Source organism: Penicillium vulpinum (assembly GCF_028829585.1).
Source record: "Penicillium vulpinum strain IBT 29486 chromosome Unknown utg000003l_segment0_segment0, whole genome shotgun sequence".
NCBI lineage: Eukaryota > Fungi > Ascomycota > Eurotiomycetes > Eurotiales > Aspergillaceae > Penicillium > Penicillium vulpinum.
The window spans coordinates 6993667-7019217 of NW_026643243.1; the positions used below are offsets into that span (position 1 = coordinate 6993667).

Below are 25551 nucleotides of genomic sequence, written 5' to 3' on the forward strand. Positions count from 1 at the left end.
ATGGAGGTTGAAATGTCAAGGGCGGACAACTTGGTAGTAGGTATCAATACTACGCTAGTCTACTTTAGGACTGGTGCATTTCCATATCGCTTATCTTTTTGAGGGGCTTCACAGATTTGCCCGCAGGTGATTCACTTAACTCCGAATTAATTCAAAATGGATCCCTATGACAGTGACTCCAGTATCGACGAGGACTTTACTGATACCGGTGTCCTTCTAGGCTATGCCGCTGAGGATGTCATCGAGGATGTAATCAGTCATCTTGGAGGCTGGCCGGTATGTTCTACCATTGAGAGGGATCACTCTATACCCAACTCCAACTAACAATCGCAATTTTTTCGTTCAGAAATGGCTCGATGAAGCCTCCCCAGCACCTGGCGATTTTGCCAATTGCAAAGTCTGCAACAGCCCAATGCTACTCCTCCTCGAATTGCACGGCGACCTTCCCGATCACTTCCCAACTGATGAACGACGCCTATACTTATTCGGCTGCCCCAGAAAACCTTGCAACCGCAAGCCAGGCAGTATCAGAGCATTCCGCGCATCGCGAAAGGTTGCCATCGGCGGACAAAGCAGACAGGTTGAAGAGAAAACAGAGGAACCCCAGCCCGTCGCACCAGAGCAACCCAAGCAGGACCTAGGCGCGAGCCTGTTCGGCGCAACAAACCTGACGAGCAACGTCTCCTCCAACCCGAATCCTTTCTCGTCATTCTCGGGCCCAACACCCGCAGGAAGCAACCCTTTCGCAACACCGGTCCAGGCAACAGCACCTGCAGCCGAGAAGCCCGCCGTGTCTGCAAGCACCCTAGAATCATCTTTCGCCGACAAAGTACGCATCTCCTCGCCGCCCCCCTCAGCTGCAACAAAGAAAACACCGGAATCAAGCACAACGGCGCCATGGCCTGAGCAGTCCGTGTTTCCTGCACCGTACAAGCATTTCTACCTAGACGCAGAATACGAGACTCTCTCGCGGCCGTCTTCACCAACAGTGCCAGATAATGTGCAGATCGAACCAATGGAGGAAGAAGGCGCTGCCGGTCCCGAGCTTAAGGATACCTTCGAGTCCGAGCTCGACAAGGCCTTTATGAAGTTCTCGATGCGCCTCGAGCACAACCCGGAGCAAGTGCTGCGGTATGAATTCCGCGGTGCGCCGCTGCTGTACTCAACTGAAGATCAGGTCGGTGCCCGGCTGCATGCTCACAATGCTCCTAACGCCAAGGTCACCACAGTTGGTGCGGGCAGCATCCCGGCTTGTGAGTACTGTGGAAGCCAGCGTGTGTTCGAGTTCCAGCTTGTGCCACATGCTATCAGTATGCTCGAGGAAGGCCGTGCTGGTGTTGGACTTGGAAAAGATGATACGGGCATGGAGTGGGGCACTATCATCATGGGGGTCTGTGGTAAGAACTGTACGCCGCAGGAGTTGAACGTTACTGGGTGGCGTGAGGAATGGGCTGGTGTGCAATGGGAGGAGTTGAGATAGATGTGGATAACTTGCATTAGATGAGAGCATTTTGCCTACCCTGAGGTGTACATAGCAATGTTACCAGGGAAATCAAGTATTTTCTAGCTATATACATGGCTTGGTCTGTATTATCATTTTGGATATCTCGTCGAGGGATGGCCTTGTGACATTTCTATCATATTTAATGTAGAAATGGCTCCTCTGCATCAAATTCCTAAGGCTGCCTGCCAACGGGGATATAATTTCCATACTGCACTCACGAGTGCCAAATTTGTACGACAGTGATTCTTGATTTTTTCATGTGCCAAAAAGCACATTTAATACAACTATGATTGCAGAAAATAGCCATGTTCCGATTTTGCTCTGGTCAAGTGGCCTTGGGGGAAATACTGTAAATTATATATGGCTTCACTAGCGAGCCAAAACACCCCAACCTTAGAAGTCATTTAACACCGGATTTGTACTGTAAGAAATGGAAGTCGTGCATAGTATCTACATGTGTATGTAGCTCAGGTATGTAGGTAGGTGCTATTCCTTTTGGAAAAGATTAACTTATACTACTCGGAAAGGCGTGCCTCATCTTGTTGTCTTCTCTTGCTTTGAATGTCCCAGAATGGTACATAATATAGATAGCTCTCACCCTGCAGGTTTCAAGGTTTGTTGGTAGCTTAGACATGGTTAGGGCATACAGTTCGTCCGGCTAGTTTATGTTATGAACGTATAGAAGCAGTGACCAAACGAGTGGCACACTATTCAAATAAAAATATACACTAACTAATGCTTCAATATCAAGATTCTTTAAAGTTGCATACAAAACCCTAATAGTTCATCCCTGAGGTTAGTTGGAAGGTTACATGTCCGCTAGTCACATTATGAACACACGTATGTTAGATCTGCATCGTTCGCTGTGTAGAATTATTGTTCGTCTTCCTGCTGTGCTACATACATCGGCAAAAACCTGTTATCTGCAAAACTACGTACAGCTGTGTACATGGCTAACAACATAGATGAGATTGGCGAAACACCTGCAATGTGACTCTATATTCCAAAGTAGAGGATATCTATATAAATAGTAGCTTTGGTATCTTATCTTCTGTTGAAGTCCATAAACATTTGTCTACTGGTTCTGCACTTCAGTCATATAAATACCAAAATGTCTACTATTGAACAAGTTTTAGAGAAGTTCAAGGGCATAGTGATTCGAGTCCCATCTCTGTATTCATTGTCCCCTTCCTGGCATCCCAGAGTGGTTCCAGACCTGGACGGAAAAATAGAGGAACATGTAGAATCATGGCGTCAACGGTATGTAACTTTACTCGGATGATCTGTTTCAGCAATGCTAAAACCAGGAAGCTGGGTACCGGAGCCTGCTGCTTACAAGCAGAGCTTGGGTGCCAACTGCAATTACTGCGTGCGAGCTATCAGTCCAGAAGCCAACATACCGAGCTTGCAGATTGGAGCGAGATACGTTAGCTGGGTACCTGAACCACTATTTCTTAACTCTCTATTTGGCTAACAAAGCTCATACACTAGCTTTTTGCTTGGGATGATGGTATGCTCATATCCGAGGTCGCTATCTCGTGGCTTCTAACATGAGATAGATCTCGATTTGGGCACCTTTAATGGGAGCGCGAGACAACGAGAGCTAATACGAATTGAGGTGTTAAGGGCCGTTCAGAAAGCCCTTCTGGGCAATACTGTTATAGAAAAACCCTCTGACTGGAGAGATACTCCCCCTAATCTAGCCGAATCCTTTTCCGACATAGGATTCTCGCTTCAAGATGGCACTGAACTTGGTATGCCTACATTCCCTCAAGATGTTAGAAATTATTGGCTAGCTAATTGTAAAGAACCTCTCCAACACTTCCTCTGCGACACACTTTGTGATTATATCACAGAAGCAGTCAGATTGGAAGATGTATCTCAGGATGGTATCATCTTGGATCTAGACGTCTATCTAGAAGGTAGGATGGAAAATTCAGGTGTCTATCCCACGATAGCACAGTCTTTGTGAGTCTGTTCTTGCCATGTCTTGGGGTTATTTCCAACCTACTAAACTTCACATTAGGCTTCTACAGGATATCGCTCTCCCAGCTTGGTTTCTCAAGCATCCCATACCAATGAAAATGATGCGACACATCAGCATAATGGTAGCCCTGTGGGTATATGATCAAAGTAATATAGACTCCGTGCTAATAAGTCTATTATAGGTGTAACGACATTGTCTCTGCTCACAAGGAAATGGTAAATAAATTCCTTCAACAAAGATACAAAGCCTTAACAGCTGATTTGATAAAGGGCTGCAAGCGTATAGATAACATAGTCCCCTTGCTCGTCTATCATCAAGGATTGGAACCACAAGAGGCAGTTTATCATATCTGCCAAATTATTCATGATAGCTATACTGCCTTTGAGAACCTTGTGCCGGAGGTTCTTGCCCTTGCATCCGAAAATGGGTTAGCCGCGGGCCCAACCTTTGTAACCGGCTGCAAAGACATCTATATAGGACTGGCGAACTGGACGTACGAGTTCTACCCAAATGATCAAAGAGTTTCAGGTTCGAATCTAATAGACTACGGCAGATACTATACCAAACGATATCATGATTTTCAACCAGAAGAAGGGGAGACGGAAGTTTTGATCACCATGGGATAATAGGAGACTAAGAGTTTACATTCCTGGATCATTGAGCGTGAGATCGCAGCTATACATTGTTTTTACTGCCATTTCGGTTTGCTAGGTATCATCCTGTTAGTATATATGTAGCTTCGTCTACTGTATGTATATACACGTCTAGATGCTTACATATATATGTATTCATTATAGGCTACAAGCAATACATTGTCTTTAAAGGGAAATGATGAAAGTTTGAAGTCAACCAAAAAATGCCGCGAATGATGTTAAATATGTGGTAAATTCCGAGGAAAGGCCTCAGAGTGCCTAGGCCCTGGTAAATAACTTCTCGACGCGGTTATTAACAACTTGATTGCCACATTGTTCCCCATATAAAGGAAGTTGCACCAGAACACTCTGTAGATATAAGCATAGACCTTTTCGGGACATACCACGAAGTCAGTTTTAAGCTATGATGGGCTGGAGTGAAGTGAACAAGTGATCCAGCGAATCATACAATGTCGACAGTCTCACCTTTGTCTAACATTCACTACAAAATTGGATAGGGCCATCACTGCAACCCTAGTAATTGTACTACAGCATTGTGCCAGCCCTTCAATATATATCCGACAAAAACCAGATGAATCTCAGCTTTCTAAAGCGTCTCTGATAGCAATCAATCTACCACCACACAATGGCTCAAGCAACTCTAAATGGTCAAGTGGGAGTCGTCACTGGCGCAGGTTCAACGTACGGCATTGGCCGTTCTATAGTGATTGCAGCCGCAAAATCCGGTGCAAAAGTCATCTACGCCTGCGACATCAACTCAAGCTGTTTTCCAGACCTCCAAAATACCGTGCAAGCCAGCGGAAGTGACACTTTAGTGGAATGCCGTATACTTGATGTCTCATCCGAGGAACAAACACTCAATCTAATACAACATATCTTGAAGACATACGGTCGACTGGACTTCTACTTTGCCAATGCAGGGATCGCAATGTATCGGTCAGTCTGTTTCCAGTCTCCCTTATACATTTCTCGACAGTGAGCTAACCGAGTCTAAGTGGTCTAAATGACCTCTCCGTATCAAATTTCCACCGCGCAATGGCAGTAATGCAAACGGGGACCTTCCTCGCACTGAAATACGGCTCCCAAGCCATGAGCGTGACATCCTCCGAAAAACCCAATCCAAAGGGGAATATAGTAGTTACCTCGTCGTGTGCAACGCAGGGCGGGGGGATTTGCAGACATGGCATACACGACAGCGAAGAACGGGTGCAATGGGCTCGTGCGAAGCGGCGCTTTTCAACTATCCTCCAGCAATATCCGCGTGAATGCTGTTGCGCCTGGTCTTACTACCACAAGCCTCTTTGCTACTTCTAGACTTGCCGAGGAAGGCGTGGAATATAAGCTTGACAAGACCGCTGAGCAAATTCAGAACGAAGCGGCTAAGATCTATCGGCTCTTTGGTCTTGGTGGTGAGGATCAGACGTACTATTATAACCGTAGTGCTGCGCCGGAGGAAATTGCTAATGTTGCTATCTTCTTGGCGTCGGATTTGGCTTCGGCGATTAATGGTCAGATTATTATTGCTGATAGTGGGAAGTCGGTTGCAGCGTCTGGGGATACTTTCACTGGGCCCGTTCCTCCTGTTAATCCAGTTATGTTGTGATTCAGTTGGGAGGGAATCTTGAACGCTGAATGTTTTGAATGTGATGTCATTTGAGCTTGTATTCCTCCACAATGACACTATATGCTATATTTCCATTGCTCCTAGATCTGGAACTGGCTCTGTATGATTTTTTTATGGCAGCAAAGCCGGCCCTGCATGGAGGCACGACTGAAGTTATGTTATGGTATGGACATGGCATCTCTCTCTCTCTCTTCCTCATATTATCTAGTGCAAATATTTGCACGGATAAGTTCAAAAAAAGAATCCAATACAGACAAGAGAAATAGAAAATAAAATAAAAAAACGCCAGATGCGCCAGGTCCCGACTCATCTCCGAGCCCCTCCTCCATGCGAAATCTATCGTCGGTTCGTCACTTGATCGGGGGTGGGGATTCATGAACTCATGTCATGGATGGGAATCAAATTTTCCCTCGCACAGATTTTTGGAGATTTAAAAAAAGGTGATACGAAAAGAGGAAAGAAGTGAGACATTTCGAATCGACGCGAAAAGAATCAATAAAGAGCTTCCGCAGTAAGCGCTTATGCGGGCAACTCGAAGCCACGGCGGATGACACGACCGAACTGCTCGATGCCGACGTGCTCGCTCTTGACCTCGGAGCGGGCCTCGTTCTCCTTGTTGGTAGGCACGCGGATGAGAGCGCCATCAACCTTCCAGCCGCAGACATCGACGACGAACTTGTCGAGCGCGTCACGGCTGCGGATATCGAGCCAGGACTCGAGGTTCTCGGCGGTGATGGAGCGGAAGGTGTTGCCAACCTCGATGGCGATGCGGATGCGGACGAGCTCCTCGAAGCCGGCGACGTCGGCGGTCAGGTCTGCGTACAGATCATCCGAGTTCAGGGTGGACCAGAACTGGGCGTACTGGGCGGACTCGAGGAGGGAGGACAGACGGGTGAGCTTCTGGACGGACTCGACGAAGTCGGAGGTCTGCGAGCCGGATTGGGCTGCGCTGTTGTCGGGGAAGGGCTGGGTGTTTGTTGGGAGCAGAGCGAGGCAGAGCGAGAAGGCGGGCGAGGGGAACACGGTCAGGGCCTTGGCCAGAATGTTGGTCACAGTATCGGGTTGGATGAGGTGGGGGTTGAACTGGAAGCTGGATATTTTTGAAGAGGGCTGTTGTCAGCTTGGATTCGAGAATCTCAAAGATGATTTGAGGTGTTTGTAAGAAGTAGGCCATGCTGTTGCTTTCAACCAATGCATGGGTTCTACGCATTCAGTATCTTCACAGAATTTCTCAACACTCCCAAGTATATTGTGGGGTTGTCAGGTAATAGGAAACGCTTAAAAAGATACTCATCATAGGAGAGCTTCTCAAGTATGATTTTCGCAATGCAATTCCACAAAAAAAAGGGGTCCAACTCACAGCTTCAGCAGAGCCAAGTTGGCGTAGCAGTCGAATGACCGGTCTTCGCACTGCAGGGCGACATAGTCCTGGAAGACGGTGGTGGTCTCGGGGTTGTACCGGTCGAGGCCATTGAGGATGGCCTCAATGTGGGCGGGCCGGGTCTCACACTTATCGAAGGCGACCATTTTGATATTGCTGGAGGGATGTGGGAGATGATGCGGGTCTTTTGTCTCTGATGTTCTTTTTGGTGGGATTTTCCAAGGTTTGATTGTGGCCGTGGGCGGATTAACCCAAAAGGGGATATTTACCCGTGATTCTTCCGGACTATACTACAATAAAACTCCAAGTCTCCGAAAAAGTGGCCAATGGCCTTGGATTGATCCGTGTTCAAATAATACATAAAATACACATCTCTTGAATGCCTTGTGCGATCGTGAAATCTCAATCATGACCTAGCGCTAGTTCCAAGAATGGAAACCGGCTAACAGACGTGCTTGAATCGTTGAACTCCGTGAAGATCGAACGAGGTATCCAAGAGAAGAAAAGCGTATCACTTCAAAAAATCTGAAATCAAGGCTGGTAGAACAAGAAACTCCGTTCCGTGTTTGTAAGACGCCATAGTCTATGCCCATACCCATATCGCAAAAAAAAAAAAACCAAAAACAACGGCCCAATCAGTATGCAGGATGACCAATGCAGAAATCGGTCGAAACACCTTGCTAACCCGAATAAAAGCACAAGCTCCAAAAACACAAAAAAAGAAGAATAAAAGTCAATGTTGGAAGTGCCTGAAAACCAAAAAGAACAAAGCAGGCGGGTATCTCAATAAGAGGTTCATGCAAATGATGAAAAAAAAATTATCTCAGGCCATGACAGGCCGGCGAGGGGCAATGGGGATCGCCTTAGGTCCTGCGGAAATTTCAAGGTTCGACAAGTCGATTTCATTACCATCCTTTGTCTGTCTTGCCTTGGAGACGAGGACTGGCTGAGAGGGACTAGGGCTTTCTTCGTCACCCACAGTGCTGCAGACGAAGCGTTCCTCGTTGAGAGGGATTCCGCCAAACATTCCGCCCAGCTGCTGTAGAAGTGCGACGAAATGAGCATGTAATTCAGTGAAAATGTATTCATTGCCGACGATTTCGGCTAAATTCCGGGCCCGAATTTGGCCGGCCGCACGGCGGCCCGCCGGATCCATACCTCGGCCAGTGAGGAAGGATGAAACGGGAGGGTATTGGCGACCAGGCAGTCTTCCGGGATTGTTCTGCTCATCGCGGGTCTTCTCGTCTTCCTGGAAGCGTTCAGCGGCATGGACAATGCTGGTTGCGATGCGGCCGAATGCACGCCAAATGATGGGGCATGCGCGGAACGCTCTTCCGGCATCTCGCCCCGCTAAAGCGACCAGTGCGTAACTGCGTCGCTTGCCGCGGGCCATGGGGTCTGGAAGGCGGAAAATGTAGGCAATTGTATAACCGGCGACTCCGTCGCCGAAGCAGATGGGACCGGATGAGAGTCCGCGGGGCAAAAGTTCGCAGCTCAGGGTGCGAATAGAGGAGCGTCGGAGAAGCGCATAGTCCGCGGGGTTCGGCGGGCCGCGCTGAGAGAGATAGGTGTGAATGTGTGTGTGACATGAAGCATCGGAGGCAACTGAGGCGGAGTGAAGTGAATCGGGAGGAGATGCATGGGTGTGATAGTCGGTTTCGTCGTCCAACTCCGAATGGTTGTTGCCACATGAGTAGACAAGCTCGCGCGAGCGGAGTACCGGACTAGTGGAATTGCCTTTTGCGTCGCGACTTCCAGGAGCACCTGGAGGTAGCTGCTTGCTCACATTTTCTGGCAGAGACAGGCTGCAACTGGCGCAAGTGTCGCCATTTGAACTACCTCGGCTAGATTTGTCATCGGGGGAGGCCGGATGTCCTTTCAGGAAATACGGGTGATCTTCGATTCTGGGCGATTTAGACTCGGTAGATTTGTGAGATCGCTCATGATCGAAGCGAGATTCATGTGAAGCTGGGGTACCCTGGGGAGAGTGATCGGATTCGGGGTGACATTGCGGACATGAAAATGGTAGGACCTGTGAGCAAATGATAGAAGTGGGACCATGCACCTCGCAGAAGTGCGTCAAAGAGAGCTGAGAAAGTCAGTCCAAGCTCATTTTTATATTAGATACCTTAACTCACAATGAAATCCATAATGGACCTGCTCAAGCAATAACCAGCATCTTTAGTTCATTGTTCCAAGGCATGCTGTGATAATGACGAAAATGGGTTTGGTATGCGGGTCCACGGTCCACACACAAGAGGTTTCCCGGGATAAAAAAGAAGGTCAAAAACCGAAGGAAATAAAAAAAAGAAAGTAAGAAGAAAAGGGCAGAGTGAGATATTAAAAGGGAAGAGAAGTAGTGGAGTTGTAATGTGATAAATAAGAAGACAAGCAATAATAATCGAAGGGGCTAAGGCCTACCTGTTTCGGTAGAAGGCCGGGACTTTTTTACACTTAAACACTGGTTTTCCCAAATGGAAGGTCGATGGAAGGAAAGAACTTACTCCATATATATCCACTTCATTTTGTATTTTCTAATTTCTCTTTTCTTCTTGATTACTTCTTACTTCTTTATATTACAATCTTTTAATCTCTGTATATACGTACTTTTGCCCTTTTTCTAACTTATATGTATATAGTTACACCCTTACGGATGCCTCCCGATCACATTCTTTCACACTTCTCTCCTGGATTGCTGCATGTGAAAGTCATTCTAGAATCGGGCCGACCATTAATATTCTTACGTGTCCGTGTTTTGCCTAGCGCGTTGTCCCGAGGGGCTGTTCTCGTCTACCTTTGGACCGTTGCGTATAAGTGGATATAGTGGCTGCAAACAGGGGCTCCATTGTTGGAATATTAAGTGGTACCAATGATCGTGTAGATAATTCAGAAAATATTATATGATAATATATATGAAAATATAATATACATACGACGAGGTACTTTCTATAATCTTGATCTTGATACATCATTCCATACCTTTCCTGATCTATCAATTGGATAAATCGTCAGGGGTTCACCGCCCCCTCTTCCGGTAGGTAGTAAGGGTTATATTATATTTTTTTTTACTTTTACTTTTTGCTTCTTACTTTTGATGTCACTCGAAAATCAGCATGTGTCAGATCAGTCGACAGCCGTCTCCATTCCACCCATCGGTGGGTTTCCTCGGGGAGTAATCTGGAGACAACCCCGTGTTAGGGGTTCGGTAAGGAGGTAAAGGGAGGAATTCCCAGACTTCCGATTTGCCAAGAACGGTCATATTGGATGTGTACAATATGTTTAGAGGTTCGGCTACTCCGTATAGTAATCCCTTCTGGATTATTGTAAGATGATCTTTGGGTCCAAAACGATGTTCATCTTTTCCCATAGTGGGACACAAAGCAGTTCCGTGGAAAAGTGGGAATCTCGGGGGAATTGGCGTGTTTAGGGGGTGTTTAGTGTGTTTAGTGTGTTTAGCAGGGATCTAAACTTTGTGTTGGGATTTCCCGACAAGCCTCCGGGAGGAGCTCCGGGAGTTGTAGGATCTTGATATCCCTTTTCACCGTTTATGATATCTACATGCAACATGGCTATATTCGATATTACTTTTCACTGTTATATATATATATATATACAATATGCACGAGGCTCTCTCATGCTCTAGATGGTCCACTACTCCGTAGCGATCTCCAACATATCTTCTTCATAGGGATGAGGATCGCCGGAATTGGATTCCATTAAATCAGTGGATCCTTTCATCCGTCTAAATGGCAAACGGCGGATAATGTACATCTCCGATCCTACCTACGTCTTCCGAACCAGGATATATTATACAGGCTTTTTTTTTTCAAAATGATGAAACAGACATTTTGACACTCCGAAATAGCAGTTGCCTCAGCATTGGGCCGGGAATTTCTAAATCCTAGATCCTTGTCGGCATACGGAGCCAGGTGACCTCCGTACGGAGTATACGGAGTACAAAAAGTACTCTCACGATCAGCCCTTCGACCACCAGTAGTACACTAAGTACACTAGCCGTTGATAATTTGTACCAGCCTTCAAGCCCTGTCATCTACTTATATTATCCACTTCGTATACCCATTCCTTCATTCTATATGATATCACCCTATCACGCCGAGGATATTATTGATGATCCATTTTAATTTATGGTGAGGGATTTACCATGTTTATGAAAAAGGAAAAAAAAAAAAAACCGAGAGACGATAACCGGTAAACTGGACAGCGGATCCCTATTATTTTCGCCACATATAGGCACACGACACTCTAACGGGTTTTTGATGGATTGCCGAGTTCTCCATACGGAATATTTATTTCCGTAGTTCTCCGTCCAAATTTAATCCTACTACGTACTACATACTATTACATACGGTATACTAAATTCAGCTTAACACTTTATGTTAGTATTCTAACGTCAGACTCAAAATACATACACATACCTACATACTAGGTAGGTAGTTAGCCCTGGCATATACATGCTTTGTAAGGGAGTATAATTGAGTTTCTTATTATCCGATATCCACAATTGTTTTGGGAAGGTGGTTTATGTAAATTGTTCCATATGCTATGCAGAAGTGGATCGACTGAGACATCTTTATATTTGTCAGGAACAATCGGTAAGCTAAAACGTCTGGATCGATCCAATGGACGATCTAGCCACGTGGAAATCCCCTAGATTGCTGATCTTATTAATGTTGTATACTTCAATATATTGTACGGAGTACAATAGTATTATATGTATTTGGAATGGTCACAAGATCTGGATATCAACCGTTCAATTGCCGCTTAGAATATTTATGGGTATACGGCTCCTGGTGCCGTCGCCACCCTGACCAGCGTGGCTTCCAGCCTTCCAAGGTTGGTTCCTTGGAAGGTTATCAGGTTGATTATGTTTTACAAAGTATGTGTGTTGTGCACCTCCCCATGTGGCCAGCCGTACGGAGTACTCCGTATGCCTTGATGGATTGCCCTACTAGCCCCCCTGGGCCCACTAGTAAGCTCATGTATCCAGATAGGTGAGGACCGTCCCGTTGAACCATATATCTTAGGAAAGTGGAACATGTTTTTAATCAAAAAACAGGTTTTATGACTATTAATTGCCCAGATGGAGATGTATGAAGCTTTTTAAGTATAAGCTTAAACTGGCCTATGACATTTGACTGAGAGGTATGAGGGGTTTAGCAGATATTGGATCTATTTTCAGTTGCATCTTTAAAAAGGCAACTACATAACCTAGAGAAGACACATCAACATTGTGAGGCAACACAGCCTCTTTTTAGCCGCTGTTGGCGGAATTGTTTAGACCCATGATCATCCGCTAACTGCCCAAGGGAAGTCGGGCATGGAAACAGAATTGCTTTTTCTTGTTTTCCATTAATAGCCTTCATGGCACTTGCAAGGTGTTGGCTCGACCGCGTGATCAGCTCCGTTATCCCCGGGGCGCGTCACAGAACCATATTGACCAGCAGCTACTTTGTAGACTCGGGATAACCCCTTGCCGTTGGTCGGCGAATCGCCTTGCCTAGCGAAACGAGACATTTATTCAGTCAATCGTAGGAGGCTGCCCGCATTAAATCCATTGCTGTTTCAGAGTCTGCTCTTGCCTTCCCGGGCGGGTCGAATGTTTCAAATGCATAGATAGCTTGAGCATGTACTGTTGTTTTCAAGGGCGATCAGCGATCATATTTGGGCATGCGCATGTTCATCATTGACAGCATGTTGCCCGCCGGACCGGAGGCTCCAGCTTGGCCTTGAAGACTCTCGAGCAAATTCTTAGCGAGGTTGATGTTGATGTTCTCATCCTCATCCTCATCATCTTCATCTTCATTGGAGACTTTGGCAGCCTTTCCTTTAGATGAGCCTGCTTTGCGAGACGAAAATTCATGTGGGCGCCGGCTGAGATCGAGAACACCCGTCCCTTTCAATTCCGCCTCCATTCGTCGGGAAAGCTCCTTAATATGCTCCGTGTCGTCCCCGTCCGAGTCGAGCTCTTCCACTCGTTTGCGGATGGAATCCGGTGCAGAGGGCATGCCCATCATCTCTTTCATCATTCTGGAGAACTCCTCTTCGTCGAATGACGCGTCCTTATCCTCGCCTTCACTGTCGGCTTCCTCGTCATCATCATCATCATCATCATCGACATCAGAATCCGTCTCAAAGTCATCAATGAAGTCGGCACCATCGAAGCCCGCTGAGTTGTCATTCAGGAACTCTTCGAAGCGAGCCACGATGCGTTGAAGATTTTCCTGGGCACCAGAGTCACCGAATTTACCGGCATCTACTCCCTTTCCTTCGCCTCTTCCTTTGAGCTCTGTCTCCAGATCTTCATAGTTGATATCCAGCCATTTTTCATCGTCTTCTCGCTTATCCCAGGTTTCTTGGATTTCTTTATCAGTGGGAAGTGTTTCATCCCCTGTGTCGATATCCTCGAGCAGGAACTTCATTTCCCTGACTGCAGGCTTATCCTGATTTTGGGGGTCGTACAGCAGCATCTCAAATCCACAGGCGAGTTTCATTCCCGCTTCAGCACGCTCATATGCTTTGTGGTCCTCGGTTGAGGGCAGTTTGCCGGCCCAGCTAGTTGGTACTGGAAATTCCTGGCTTTTGAGTTGCGCATATCCGACACGGGTGAACCGAACACTAACGTCGACCAAGTCGTCCGGCTTGAAAACAAGGTCCGACGCATCCTTCGATCGTAGTGGTCGCAAGGCGATCGGATCACGAACATAAAACGCCTCCACAGCAGGTGAGATATAGGCTGGCTTTTGGTGTAAGAGGAATGCAGCCTTGCGGGGAATTGTGATAATGGCGGAGTGAAGATTTTCGTTGATTTGCTGAGGGTAATTGCGCAGACGGTAGAAGGCCTCTTCTTGAATTATTGTTGAGCGAAGAATGCGACTGGGTTCGTTTTGGATGATCTTCCGTGCCTCTGAGAGCGAGATTTTCTCAGTGACCTGTCTCTTTGCCTCCTTCTTGGGCTTGATAATTCGGAGTTCTCCTTGGTGAATCCACACCTGATTTAGAGATTGGTTGATTAGTATGAGGTTTTTAATAGGCCAGTGTTAATTAAATAGTCATCACTCACCCTATTGTCTGCAATGTCTGGCTCTATCCATGCCGGAAGTGTGCCCGAAGCTTCAATGAGAAGAAATTCGCCATCGCCGTCCGCAACTTTAACCCAGATATCTTTGTGCCGCTTGGTCAATTCACGGAGGAAGTACACAATAACCCATTCGTCTTCAATGGAATCGCCGAAGGTGGTGCGACCCTGTAGTAAGGAGACTCCTAAACCCCGCGACAATTAGCTTTGATTTTGTCGGGCAATAAGTATCAAGAATAAGAGTTCTGTACCATCTTCTTTTGTAATTTCCAACTTAAAGGCCTCGCGCTGCCAGATGTAATCTTTCAGCAAATCTTTGGTTAAATCCGCTGCTGTACGTTGCACCTCAAGCAATCGTGCCCGGGTCTCGGCAGCTTCATCGATAACGGCGGGGGTGGGGGAGGACGGGATATGATAAATCGAGTATTCGACAGCGTCATCGGGGAGCTGCGGTTTGGGGATAGGACGGAAGGTTGATTCAAACCATGCTCGATCCTCCTCAGAAGTCATTGTTGATCTTGTGTTGCCAAAGACTGTAAATGACCTCATGCAGTTTTCTAATAGAAAAAAAAGTAAAAGCGGCGAAATTCACATCCCGTGATTCAAACGCTAAGCCTGATTAGGTTAGAAATCAACAGAGGTGTCCACGCTAAACCTAACACAGCCGGGGATAACTTGCCCAAAACACGTCTGTGATTGTCAAGCGTGAACTTTCAGTCTACAACTTCGCTCTTGCCCTTATTGACGTGATGGTCGCGCGCTGAAAGGTTTTGGCCCACCTCTCCCTATTCAAACATGGCCTTCCCCTACATCGACACGCCGCGCACCGAATACGACGGCAACGCGACTTACCTTACAACCGGATTTCGCAGCGCGGGGCGGCAGCACTTATCTGCACTCGATTCCCTTGAAAATTCGTTCCAAACACCATCCAAAGATAATGATGTGATCAAGGGCTTTGACAAACGCATCACTCCACGCGCCGGTGCTGCTTCTAAGTCAACAAGAAGCGCGTTACGACATCTGCCAGCAACAGCGCCTGCAAAGGGAGAGTTTACTCCATTAATGAAGAGCGCGACGAAAAATAATCTCTTGAGGAATATGTCTGCGGCCCGAGGAACAGACGGTCCGAAAACCCCCGGATATCAGCGAGACACCCAACGTAGCAAGGCCCACACACCCGGCTTGCCTGTTATGGACATGTCTGATATATACGAGGAAGATCGGACGATGGAGGAGGCAACTCCTGTTCCACATGCTGCAAGCAGTAGTGCGCAAAGTACACCATTGCCCGGGTATTCAGGACGCAACGGAGGAGTCCTTGGTGAGGGGGGGAATAATTTGTCGCTCAAGGACCAAGCTATGGTATGACCCATATCCCGGACATCGGGCTTGCACGCAACTACCTGCAGGCCAATACTGACGCTCCCAGGCTATTGATCAATTGAGTAAAGTCAATTTCAGTTTGAAGCTGAGGATTCACTTTATGGAAGAACAACTGCAAAAAGCTGGCCCAGAATACAATAACGAAGCCCTCAAAGAAAACAGAGAACTTAAGGTCTTGCGACTAACGATGCAACGCGATATTTCCCGGTACCGAAAGAGCCTCCAGCAGGCAGAGAAAGATCTCGAGGACTACCAGCTACAGCTTGTGGAACTAAAAGAGAAATCGTGGAGGGAACAAGCAGATAAAACGGTACAGCGTGAAATGGACATGATGCGTGAAGAGCTTGAGTCGCGTGATCTCGAACTCCGAGAAGCGCGCGAGGAATTGAGGCACATCAAAGATACCAAATCGCAAGAGACCGATAAGCTTCGTGACGATATCGAGGACTTAGAAGCAAGCTCGAGAGAGAAAGATCGGCTCCTCGAGGAACGCGAAGAAGAACTCGAGGATATGAAACGTAATGCCGAGGAGAATGGTGCAGCTTCAGAGCTCAAGCTTGAGCTAGACCGTGCTAAGGAGCAGATGCAAGACCTCCATGATAGTCTCGCCCGGGCCAAGTCCGAGACCAGAGAGTTGGATGATGCCGCAAGGCAGGCCATTGAGGAGAAGGATCGTGCTGAGCAGTATTTGAGAGAATTACAAGATGAAATGTCGAACAAGTCCTTTACCACCAAAGGACTGAGCCGACAAATGGAGGAGAAGGCTGAAAAGCTTGAAGAAGAGATACGCGAACTGCAACGAGAGAACGATGGTCTAAGGACAGAATTGGAGAGTAAAATCAACCATGCGACCCTCCTCGAAGAGCGCTATCAAACTATTCAACATGGCCTAGAAGATAATGCCAATCAGCTGGTTGAGGACCTTGGGGTGGCCAGGCGTGATCGCGATCAAGCCCGACAGGACCTAAAAACCACCTCTACTCGACTACAGGAGGCCTTGGACGAACTCCAGCGCGGAGCGGACGAAAAGGAACTTCTCCAAACTCGCCACCACGCCCTAACAGATGAATCGGGAGGACTACAACTCGAACTCGACCGTGCACAATCTAGAATCCGCGAACTCCAAAAAGCGGTTCAAGACGCCACCTCTCGCGCTCAGGACGAAGGGCACAACATTCGCTGGCAGCACAAGGCAGAAGTTGAACGACTGCAAGAGGAGATCGAAAACCTTCACCACGAGATTGAGGAGAAGGAGGGCCGATTCGCTGTCGATCAAAGTCGGTGGGAAAGCAGCAAGCGGACTCTGCAATCAGAGAAAGCATGGGCAGAAGGCCAAGTGGCAGAATTAAAGCGCACCATCGACACGCTTCAGGAAGCCGGTAGCACACGCTCTGGGAAGGAGTCTAGGCTACAAGAGGCTATTGATAGCGAGAAAAAGCGCCACTCGCAAGAAACGTCTATGCTGAATCGCCAAATCCAAGACCTCAAAGATGACCTCGATAAGACAAGACGCGACCTGGATGAAAAACGAGACGAGCTTCTTACGGCGAAGCAGGATGCTCGGGTATCTAGACGCGAAGAGCAAGCCCTTGCAGACAAGGTGCGAGCTCTGGAAGACGAGGTAATCGTTTTACAGTCGAGTTTAGCAGATGAGCAAGAACTTGCCAAGGGCCGAGAAAATGGGACATCCGACCTGGACAAAAACCTGGAAAAGTCTATTGCCGAGAGACAAAAGCTCCGTGATCAGCTTGCAAATGCTCATGTCGAGATCTTTGATCTGAAGACTTCGGCACAGGAGATTGAGGCTGAACGCATCGGGCTCCAAGCTCAACTCGACCGAGTCCAGAATGCAGACGACAACACCCGGTTTGACCGTGACAAACTTGAACTACGCAAGACTGTAACAAGACTGGACAATGAACTCAAAGTACTGCAAGACGCCAAAACGTCCCTTGAGGACCAGCTTGTCTCGGAAAGTGAACGATTTGCAGCAGAGGAAGGTCGCCTTTCGGCTGAAATCGATCGCCTTCAGGACAAATTGCTTGCTGGATCGGGCAACCGAGATCGAGAACTTACTTCGGCCAAGACGAAGGTGCAGCGCCTGGAGCGTCGCATCCAAGAACTAGAAGCTCTTCTTGAGCAGCAGCCTGTGGTGGAGAATGAGCAATCTGGTACACACGGAGACCTCTCTTTACTTCGACACAGCCTAGAAGAGGCTAGGAAACGCGAGAAGCTCCTCCTCCAACGTGAATCCAAGCAGAAGTCTTCCGTGCAAAACTACAAGGCACGAGTTGATGAATTAGAAAAGGATCTTCATGATGCGATGATGAACAAATTCGAGTCCCACTCCCCACATAATTCTCCATCAAACAAGCTTCATGAAGAGCTACGCAGTTTACGAAAGCAAGTGGCTGAAGCACATCGATCCCTCCAGAAAGTGAACACGAAGAATCGAGAGCTAGAACGTGCCGCAATGAAAGAAGAGGACCAAAAGGATTTCCATGAGCTCCTTAGGTCCTCCACACTCGAGGCCGAATCATTAGCCCTAAAACTTTCCGAACGGGAAGCACGCCTAAACGAATTGAAGACACATGTGCGCCGGATTCGCGAAGAACGAGATGCCCACAAGCTCGCGGCTGAAGCAGCAACCAAGAATCTTGATCTGTTACAAAGACGCCACGACGAAATCCTCGAGAAAAACTCCCTTTCTAAGTCGACCAACAAAACCAAACACGAGAAAGAGATCCGAGGCCTGAGCAAGGAAATCATCTGGCTTCGTGCTCGCCTGCAGCGTGAGGAAAAGTTCCGCCGCGATCTTGCCTGGAGCAAGGGCTTGATGGAACTTGGTGAACGCGTCCGAATTGCATGGTTTGTACCCCCCCCCCCCCCCCCCCCCCCCCATTTCTATATAACACTATTTGCAATATAGCTAACAAGTTACCAACAGCAACGATGCCGATCTTCGCATGATTTCCGAGATGGGCGTCTACGCCCGTGACAGAACTCCTATCCGCACTCCACGCCATAAACTAAAATCTGCCATATCTCTAGTGAGGGCCGCTGTTCGCATGCAAAAGATGAGCAGTGATTGGAAGCGGACTAAGAAACTGGGCGAGGGCTTGAAGCGTGCTAAGACTGAAATGCTCAAGCGCCGTGATAGTTCGAATAAGAGCTTGCTTGGCCAGTAGCTCTAGAGATGGACTGGTTCTATGTTTTTGTCATTCGTTGTCATTTTGTCTCTTGTTCTTCCAGCGTCGACCTTCTATCATGAGAGATTCCCCGACATGCCTTGCAAGTATACTGTTTTTTTTTCCTCGACTTATTTGTGTTTCCGTGTCTCCCTTCACTCTTTATTGAGGCATTCTAGGGCAGGCTTTGTGTCGCTTTGTTCGAATCATTTGTGCATAGCCATCCTAGCGAGGAATTTGATGATTCAATAACGGTCAATCATTTATGTAGCGTATGCTAGTACAGGAAACGAGGCTTGATTAGCATTCATTAAACCTACGCATGTACAAGCAATGGCGAAAGAACGTGACAAATTGTAGTCTTCAAAAGCAATGTGTATGCTACTCGCACTCTTTCCTATGACGGAGACACTCGCGGGGATAGACACATGAAATATTTGTTCAGCCAACGCCTCACCATTGTCAAAAGTAATTGAGAAACGCTTCTAAACACCAAACTATTCGGATACACCCACTGAAAACACAGGAACCGCATGAAGCAAGCATTGACATAGATACAGATAAAGCATGCGAGAAAATAGAGACTATGGGCAGGGGAATGAGATATTCAGCTTTCGTCCTCTCTGGACAAGCCAAGGAGTCAGGTTTTTATGCTGTCGATCAACTGGGATAAAAAGATTCACCTTTCGGAAGCCATGATGAGAATGGCATCCATCATTTTGGAAGATACGATCAAGCGCCTTCACTGCCGAATTCCTGGGTCCATTCAGCGTTCCTCGTAAGATCCTCTCCGCTAACGGTTGGCCGAGAGTTTTTAACTGCCTTGATGAAATCCTTCAAAGTGAGAGGTGGCTCCAGAAGCTTATCTGCCTCGATGTCGAGCCAGGTCATTTCCACTGCGCCCGCATCCCCTGGTGAGCAAGGCGTGACTTTCTCTTCGCCCTCGACGAGTACCTGTTGAAGAACCGGTCAGTTACTGTGGATTGAAACGGCGAGAACAGAGTATACAGACCTTCTTATAATGTGTTGCTCCTTGAATCTTGCGGATTGGCTGCATTAGTGCATCCTGCACAGCAATACTAATATCACTACCGGAGTAGCCCTCGCTCATATCGGCCAATTGGCGATAGTCGGTTTGGGTCATTTGACATGGTGTTGTGCCGACGGCTAGCATGAACATCTTCATTCGTGCATTGAGGTCGGGAAGACTGATGTGTACTCTTCGCTGGAATCGTCGCCGAATAGCAGCGTCCAGTTGCCAGGGGATATTGGTTGCGCCCAGAATCAGAACGCCCTTCGAGTCTTTGCCGACACCATCCATCTGTACAAGTAATTCGGTTTTGATACGTCGTGAGGCCTCGGACTCTCCTTCGCCACGGGGTCCGCACAGTGCATCGACCTCATCAATGAAGATAATCGCGGGCTTATTCTCACGTGCCATGTTGAACAGCTGCTTAACAAGTCTAGACGCGAATTAGTATGCAACCCTCGAAGCTCCCGTAGATAAAGATATTGCCATACCTTTCACTCTCACCCATCCACTTCGAGACCAGATCACTACTGCTGACACTGAAGAATGTGCTGTTTGCCTCCGTTGCCACAGCTTTGGCAAGGTGCGATTTTCCCGTACCCGGAGGACCGTATAGCAAAATACCCTTCCAGGGTTGGCGCTTGCCAGTGAACAAATGGGGGAACTTGATGGGAAGAATGACCGCTTCCTTCAATGCTTCCTTTGCGTTCTCCAGACCAGCAACATCCTCCCACTTCACGTTAGGCTTGTCCGACAGAATGGCTCCTTGAAGCGCCGATCGAAGCTTTTTCGCTTCCGCATCCTCGCCGTTATCGTCATCTTCCTTCCTATACGATATAGTGTTGTTAGCAGGGATACCATAGGACAACAAACCACTTGCTAACACGGCTGATCACACGTATGCGGGTGCTAGAGCGAGAGAGTCTCGTCGGAAGAACTCGAGTACATACCCTCCCTTCCCACTGCCTTGCGCCACCTTTCCATTTGCGCCAACCGCACTTGGTTTTTTCCGGTCTTCGTTCAGATGATTCTTAAGCTTTTCCGCGCGATCCATATACTCGCCGGCCTTTGAGCGGATCATCTCCTTCGATTTCGGGTTCTTCTCCCATTTCAAGGCCAGCATGAACAACTCTAGTGCGGAGTAGTACATCTGATAAGCCTTTTCGTACTCGCCATCGTTGTCATTCTCGATCGCCTTCTTGACCGTTTCGATCGCCCGCCCTAGGAAATCTGTATTACTCATAATGGGTAATGCGTGTGTGCTATCTGGGGTAGAGGTAGCAAGTCGACCGCGGAGGCAGATGTGATAAAGCGGGGAGAGGGGAGCAAGGGTTGAGCAATGGGCCAAGGCCTGGAGGGATAGGCGACGAGTAACTAGAAGAGAAGATTTGAAGCTTCTTTAGCGTAGAAGAAACGAGGAAGTACAAAACAGCCCTAGAACCGAGGGTTGATAGGAATTGGAGGGGAAAGTGAGAGTGGAAGTTGTTTACGGGCGGGAGCCATCGATTTTCCCTCCTCCCACTTCACCTCCAAGTTCACCATGGACGCCCAGAAACAGCTTCAAGCACTCTCGGAAGAGTTCCAGGGACTGAATAGCGGTATGTATATATATTTATTTGATGACAGCAATAGCTACTAACCTTTCCCGCGAATCCAGAGCTTGATGTTCTGGTCGATGCTCGCCAGAAACTCGAATCGCAGCAGCAAGAGAACGAAGGCGTACAGGCTGAGTTCGCCCGGCTGGACGATGAATCCAACATCTACAAGCTCGTTGGCCCGGTACTACTGAAGCAAGATAAGACCGAAGCCACTATGGCTGTCAACGGTCGGTTGGAGTTCATTGAGAAGGAGATGTTAGTGCTACTGGCTACTGCCTTCGCCACTGTGAACCAACGAAAATGCATGCTGACTAGGAATTTACAGCAAGCGAATTGAAGGCGAGATCGATGCGACACAAGAAAAGAGCGAGAAGATGCGCTCAGAGGTAAACTGCCCTCAACCAACTGCAACCCAACCCCACCATGTTCATATTCTGACCCCTCACACAGCTCATCCAACTCCAAAGCCAGGCTCAACAGGAGGCTGCTGCTGCTTCGGCCTCCGCATAAATTCAAGACTCCCAAAAATCCGCAGGCGAAGAAGGATATATCACCCGGAGATGCAATCAATATGTGGCGTGTGAGCTACGAGACTGGCGCTGGATGGGACCAATCCTCAACCAGTTCACTGAGATTCAGTGCATACACTATGCAGCTGCGAACCCTATTTTGGAGGTACGAGATCTCAAGGAAAGCTTGGTCATTGAGGACCAAATCCCAATTAAATTGGGATACCTTGGACAATGTATCTGTGCAGGTGCCCGACACCAGAACAGCGCATGGATCAATTTAAAGATATACCCTCGAAATTTTTATGCAATGCTATCAAAAATGATCAATTGGTCTTTAAATGTGGAAATTATCTGGGCAAGTCGATCATTCTTGCTTATAATCGATTTATACTTGCACGATGATGCATACATGTGTAGTTTACAGTTCAAGCCTTTCTTGCTTATGTCTCCGGTCTTTTGTCCTCCGGTTAGAACATTGCAAGACTCCATTCAAAAAATTATATCAAAAACAATGTAGGTGAGTGCACCCAAGAAAGCTATTTCAAAGCATGACCAAAGAAACCAGAGCATCCCATGAAAGCAAAGCAAAGATCATGTGTACATATATCATGTGTACATTGACAAAATTATATTCATTGATTCATAGTCAAACATTTATGTACGAAAAAGTTTATCTAGGACTTGATCAGCAGGTTGGTACCGGTCATCTCTTCGGGCTGCTCGACGCCCATGGCAGCGAGAACGGTAGGCGCAACATCACCCAAGACACCACCCCTCTGGAGGCTCCAGCCTGCAGGGGCGTTGGCCATAACGAAGGGAACCTTGTTAAGGGTGTGGGAGGTCTTGGGGGTGCCCTTCTCGTTGAGCATCTCCTCGGCGTTTCTGCGAATATAGGTTAGCTAGAAATTCCCTTGATGGACGATGATCCTGTTTCGCAGAATAACTTACCCGTGATCGGCAGTGATGAACAGAACGTAGTTGTTCTTCTTGCAAGCGTCATAGATCTCGCCAATGGCCTTGTCAGTGGCAGCAACACCCTGGATGGCGGCCTCGTACACGCCAGTGTGGCCGACCATGTCGGGAGGAGCGAAGTTGTTCATGACAAAGTCGAACTTCTGCTCGCCAAGGCGCTCAGCCACCTTGGTACCGACAGCAGCGGCACTCATCTTTGGGTCAAGATCGTAGGTAGCAACTCGGGGCGAAGGGATCATATCACGCACTTCGCCGGGGAAATCCTTCTCGACACCACCGTTGAAGAAGAAAGTGACGTGAGCGTACTTCTCGGTCTCAGCAATGTGGCATTGCTGGAGGTTCTTCTTGCCGAGCCATTCAGCCAAAACATTGCCCATATGTTGCGGGGGGAAAGCAACATTGAATTTGTAGTCAGACTTGTACTGGGTCATGGTGGTGAGGTCAATGTTCTTGGGGTAGGGGAAGTCGGGACGCGGGGAACGGTCATGGTCGCCCAGCAGCTGGGTAATTTCACGGACACGATCAGAGCGGTAGTTGAAGAAGAAGAGGGTATCATCATCTATACGGCTTCATTAGCTGTCATGACCTTGTCTTTTTGAACTTGGAGAACACGTACCCTGAACACGGCGCTCCTGGCCGCCAACAATGATAGGCTTCAGGAACTCATCGTTCTCGCCCTTCTCATAGCGCTCCTTGATGGTCTGCACCGGGTCCGAGCTTTCCTCGCCCTCGCCAGTGACCAGACCCTGGAGACCAATCTCAACACGCTCCCAGCGCTTATCACGGTCCATGATGTAGTAGCGGCCAACGACAGTGGCAATCGCACCGGTACCGAGCTCTTGGGTCTTTTCAAGCACTTGCTGCATGAACTTATCGGCGCTCTTGGGGTCGGTATCACGTCCATCGGCGAAGAAGTGGATGAAGACCTCGGGAATCTGCATCTCCTTGGCGACCTCGAGCAAGGCGTACAAGTGAGTGATGTTGGAGTGAACACCACCATCTGAGACCAAGCCCAGAAGGTGCAGACGTCCATTACCTTCCTTTGCACGGGTGAAAGCCTTGACAACGCTGGGCACCTTGCCCATCTCGCCCTTCTTGAGGGTCTGGTCAATGCGAACACTGTCCTGCCAGACAACACGGCCAGCGCCAATGTTCAGGTGACCGACCTCACTGTTGCCCATCAGACCCTCAGGCAGACCAACAGCGAGAGAGGATGCATCCAACTCGGCAAAGCCCTGGGCAGTCTTGGAGTTGGGGTCGGCGAAGCTGGACATGTGTGGGGTATCAGCTGCGGCGATGGCATCTCCCTCGGGTGGGGAGTTGGGGCCTGCGATACCCCAGCCATCAATCACAACTGTAAGGATTTACATTAGCCGGTATATCTTTTGGGGACCTGGGTGGTAGTCGATCATACTCAAAGCAACTTTTTGTTCGGCCATAGTGGGGTAGTTAAGGTGATTATATCACACCTAGAACTATACGAACACTGGTCAATTGCTGAACCAAGAGAAATTTAACGATAAACCAACAAAGCTACTTACCTTTAGATAGATGTTTAAAGGAGAAGAGATCGAATGAAGAAGAATCAGACCACTTAATTAACAGAAAAAAAGGCCGCCGGTGAAGGAGGGGCATGGGTCCCGACGTCACCGGGTGCCAGGAGCGTAATTTTGCTGATCTAAGCATGTGTTTGCGGCCACCCGGGGACGGATCTACGGGGTACCTTCCGACTCTTCCCTAGAAATTTACCCCAGCCGGGATCTCCTCGTTCTCCAAATATCTTTCCTCGGGATTTTTTTTAGTCAACAATCCCGACAATGGCTTCTCGATCTCCACCAGTGGCAGTAGGCACCCCGCTACTGAAATCTCCTGCGCCCGAGACGCCCTTTAAAGATGCGCCAACACCAGCACCACAAACAGTACCTTTTCCTTCACCACAGACCTTTGAGATAATCCCACCATTGCATGGGATTCTCTCTCGCTTGCTCTCCTCCAAAGGTCAGCAACCTGGTTCGTCAGACGCACCCGGAGATGCAACAGGAGTCTCAGGAGCTTCCCAGGCACAGACCCAACAAGCACCTTCAAACATCCCTAATGGTGGACACAACGACAACACTACATCTTCACATGCTGTATCAGGGGTATCAGTCCTCGGTTCAAGTGCTCATCCGCCGCTCGATGTGAAAAACCTCCCTACCGAAACCAGCTCTGTGAGGATTCGAATCCAGAAGGCTCGTACAGTCGTCGAGGGGCTACCAGATGTACATCGGTCTGTCAATGACCAACAAAGAGAGATTGCAGACCTGGAGGATCGTGTGAGGCGTTTACGCTCTGTTATCTCTGACTTTGGGAATCGAGCAGGAATGCTACATGAGAACAATACGAGGACTGTGGAAGCATGAAGCTTGAAACCTTGGGGAATTTCGGTTTACAATGAGAATTTTCGAGTCAGCCAGGTGCTGCAGGATTTTCATATTGATTTATTGGCGTTTATAATAAGGAAATACCCTGGTGTTTTTAGCGATCATTTCACAACAAAACGCCATCATTTCATGAGCTGTGGCAAATCCAGCAATTCATACCATACTTCCTCTTCTCTCTGATTTCTCGAAGGGTGTTC

The 25551-nt window shown here is 48.0% G+C and overlaps 12 protein-coding genes across 12 annotated transcripts; 7 read left to right on the forward strand and 5 right to left on the reverse strand.

Annotated features, from left to right (window-relative positions):
- Positions 1-156: 156 nt before the first annotated feature.
- N7479_007686 (small subunit rRNA maturation protein TSR4) lies at positions 157-1480 on the forward strand (the record flags this gene model as incomplete). Its single annotated transcript, XM_057255380.1, has 2 exons — positions 157-276; positions 347-1480. 2 exons carry the CDS (start codon positions 157-159, stop codon positions 1478-1480), a joined length of 1254 nt encoding a protein of 417 aa, XP_057109242.1.
- Positions 1481-2615: 1135 nt separating this feature from the next.
- On the forward strand, positions 2616-4117 carry N7479_007687 (terpene synthase family protein; the record flags this gene model as incomplete). The annotated part of the gene is made up of 9 exons (XM_057255381.1): positions 2616-2764; positions 2816-2939; positions 2996-3014; positions 3064-3258; positions 3313-3472; positions 3531-3620; positions 3673-3706; positions 3761-3984; positions 4045-4117. 9 exons carry the CDS (start codon positions 2616-2618, stop codon positions 4115-4117), a joined length of 1068 nt encoding a protein of 355 aa, XP_057109243.1.
- A 652-nt stretch (positions 4118-4769) lies between these two features.
- N7479_007688 (levodione reductase) lies at positions 4770-5151 on the forward strand (the record flags this gene model as incomplete). Its single annotated transcript, XM_057255382.1, has 2 exons — positions 4770-5080; positions 5121-5151. 2 exons carry the CDS (start codon positions 4770-4772, stop codon positions 5149-5151), a joined length of 342 nt encoding a protein of 113 aa, XP_057109244.1.
- A 173-nt stretch (positions 5152-5324) lies between these two features.
- Positions 5325-5747, forward strand: N7479_007689 (uncharacterized protein; the record flags this gene model as incomplete). Its single annotated transcript, XM_057255383.1, has 1 exon — positions 5325-5747. The coding sequence occupies one exon, from the start codon at positions 5325-5327 to the stop codon at positions 5745-5747; it is 423 nt and encodes a 140-aa protein (XP_057109245.1).
- Positions 5748-6287: 540 nt separating this feature from the next.
- Positions 6288-7295, reverse strand: N7479_007690 (CSN8/PSMD8/EIF3K family protein; the record flags this gene model as incomplete). Its single annotated transcript, XM_057255384.1, has 2 exons — positions 6288-6858; positions 7129-7295. 2 exons carry the CDS (start codon positions 7293-7295, stop codon positions 6288-6290), a joined length of 738 nt encoding a protein of 245 aa, XP_057109246.1.
- Positions 7296-7972: 677 nt separating this feature from the next.
- Positions 7973-9299, reverse strand: N7479_007691 (folliculin domain-containing protein; the record flags this gene model as incomplete). The annotated part of the gene is made up of 2 exons (XM_057255385.1): positions 7973-9238; positions 9288-9299. 2 exons carry the CDS (start codon positions 9297-9299, stop codon positions 7973-7975), a joined length of 1278 nt encoding a protein of 425 aa, XP_057109247.1.
- Positions 9300-12818: 3519 nt separating this feature from the next.
- Positions 12819-14794, reverse strand: N7479_007692 (putative regulatory factor Sgt1; the record flags this gene model as incomplete). Its single annotated transcript, XM_057255386.1, has 3 exons — positions 12819-14159; positions 14231-14430; positions 14497-14794. The coding sequence occupies 3 exons, from the start codon at positions 14792-14794 to the stop codon at positions 12819-12821; spliced, it is 1839 nt and encodes a 612-aa protein (XP_057109248.1).
- Positions 14795-15040: 246 nt separating this feature from the next.
- Positions 15041-18819, forward strand: N7479_007693 (putative spindle-pole body protein (Pcp1); the record flags this gene model as incomplete). Its single annotated transcript, XM_057255387.1, has 3 exons — positions 15041-15610; positions 15678-18499; positions 18579-18819. The coding sequence occupies 3 exons, from the start codon at positions 15041-15043 to the stop codon at positions 18817-18819; spliced, it is 3633 nt and encodes a 1210-aa protein (XP_057109249.1).
- Positions 18820-19551: 732 nt separating this feature from the next.
- N7479_007694 (AAA family ATPase VPS4) lies at positions 19552-21092 on the reverse strand (the record flags this gene model as incomplete). Its single annotated transcript, XM_057255388.1, has 4 exons — positions 19552-19773; positions 19832-20282; positions 20341-20676; positions 20800-21092. The coding sequence occupies 4 exons, from the start codon at positions 21090-21092 to the stop codon at positions 19552-19554; spliced, it is 1302 nt and encodes a 433-aa protein (XP_057109250.1).
- A 195-nt stretch (positions 21093-21287) lies between these two features.
- Positions 21288-21957, forward strand: N7479_007695 (tubulin-binding prefolding complex subunit YKE2; the record flags this gene model as incomplete). The annotated part of the gene is made up of 4 exons (XM_057255389.1): positions 21288-21447; positions 21507-21702; positions 21773-21833; positions 21898-21957. Coding segments are annotated over 4 exons (477 nt in total), but the record flags the coding sequence as incomplete, so codon positions are not given.
- A 676-nt stretch (positions 21958-22633) lies between these two features.
- N7479_007696 (phosphoglycerate mutase, 2,3-bisphosphoglycerate-independent) lies at positions 22634-24370 on the reverse strand (the record flags this gene model as incomplete). Its single annotated transcript, XM_057255390.1, has 4 exons — positions 22634-22841; positions 22908-23490; positions 23548-24285; positions 24346-24370. The coding sequence occupies 4 exons, from the start codon at positions 24368-24370 to the stop codon at positions 22634-22636; spliced, it is 1554 nt and encodes a 517-aa protein (XP_057109252.1).
- Positions 24371-24748: 378 nt separating this feature from the next.
- Positions 24749-25333, forward strand: N7479_007697 (mediator of RNA polymerase II transcription subunit 9; the record flags this gene model as incomplete). The annotated part of the gene is made up of 1 exon (XM_057255391.1): positions 24749-25333. The coding sequence occupies one exon, from the start codon at positions 24749-24751 to the stop codon at positions 25331-25333; it is 585 nt and encodes a 194-aa protein (XP_057109253.1).
- Between the last annotated feature and the right edge of the window lie 218 nt (positions 25334-25551).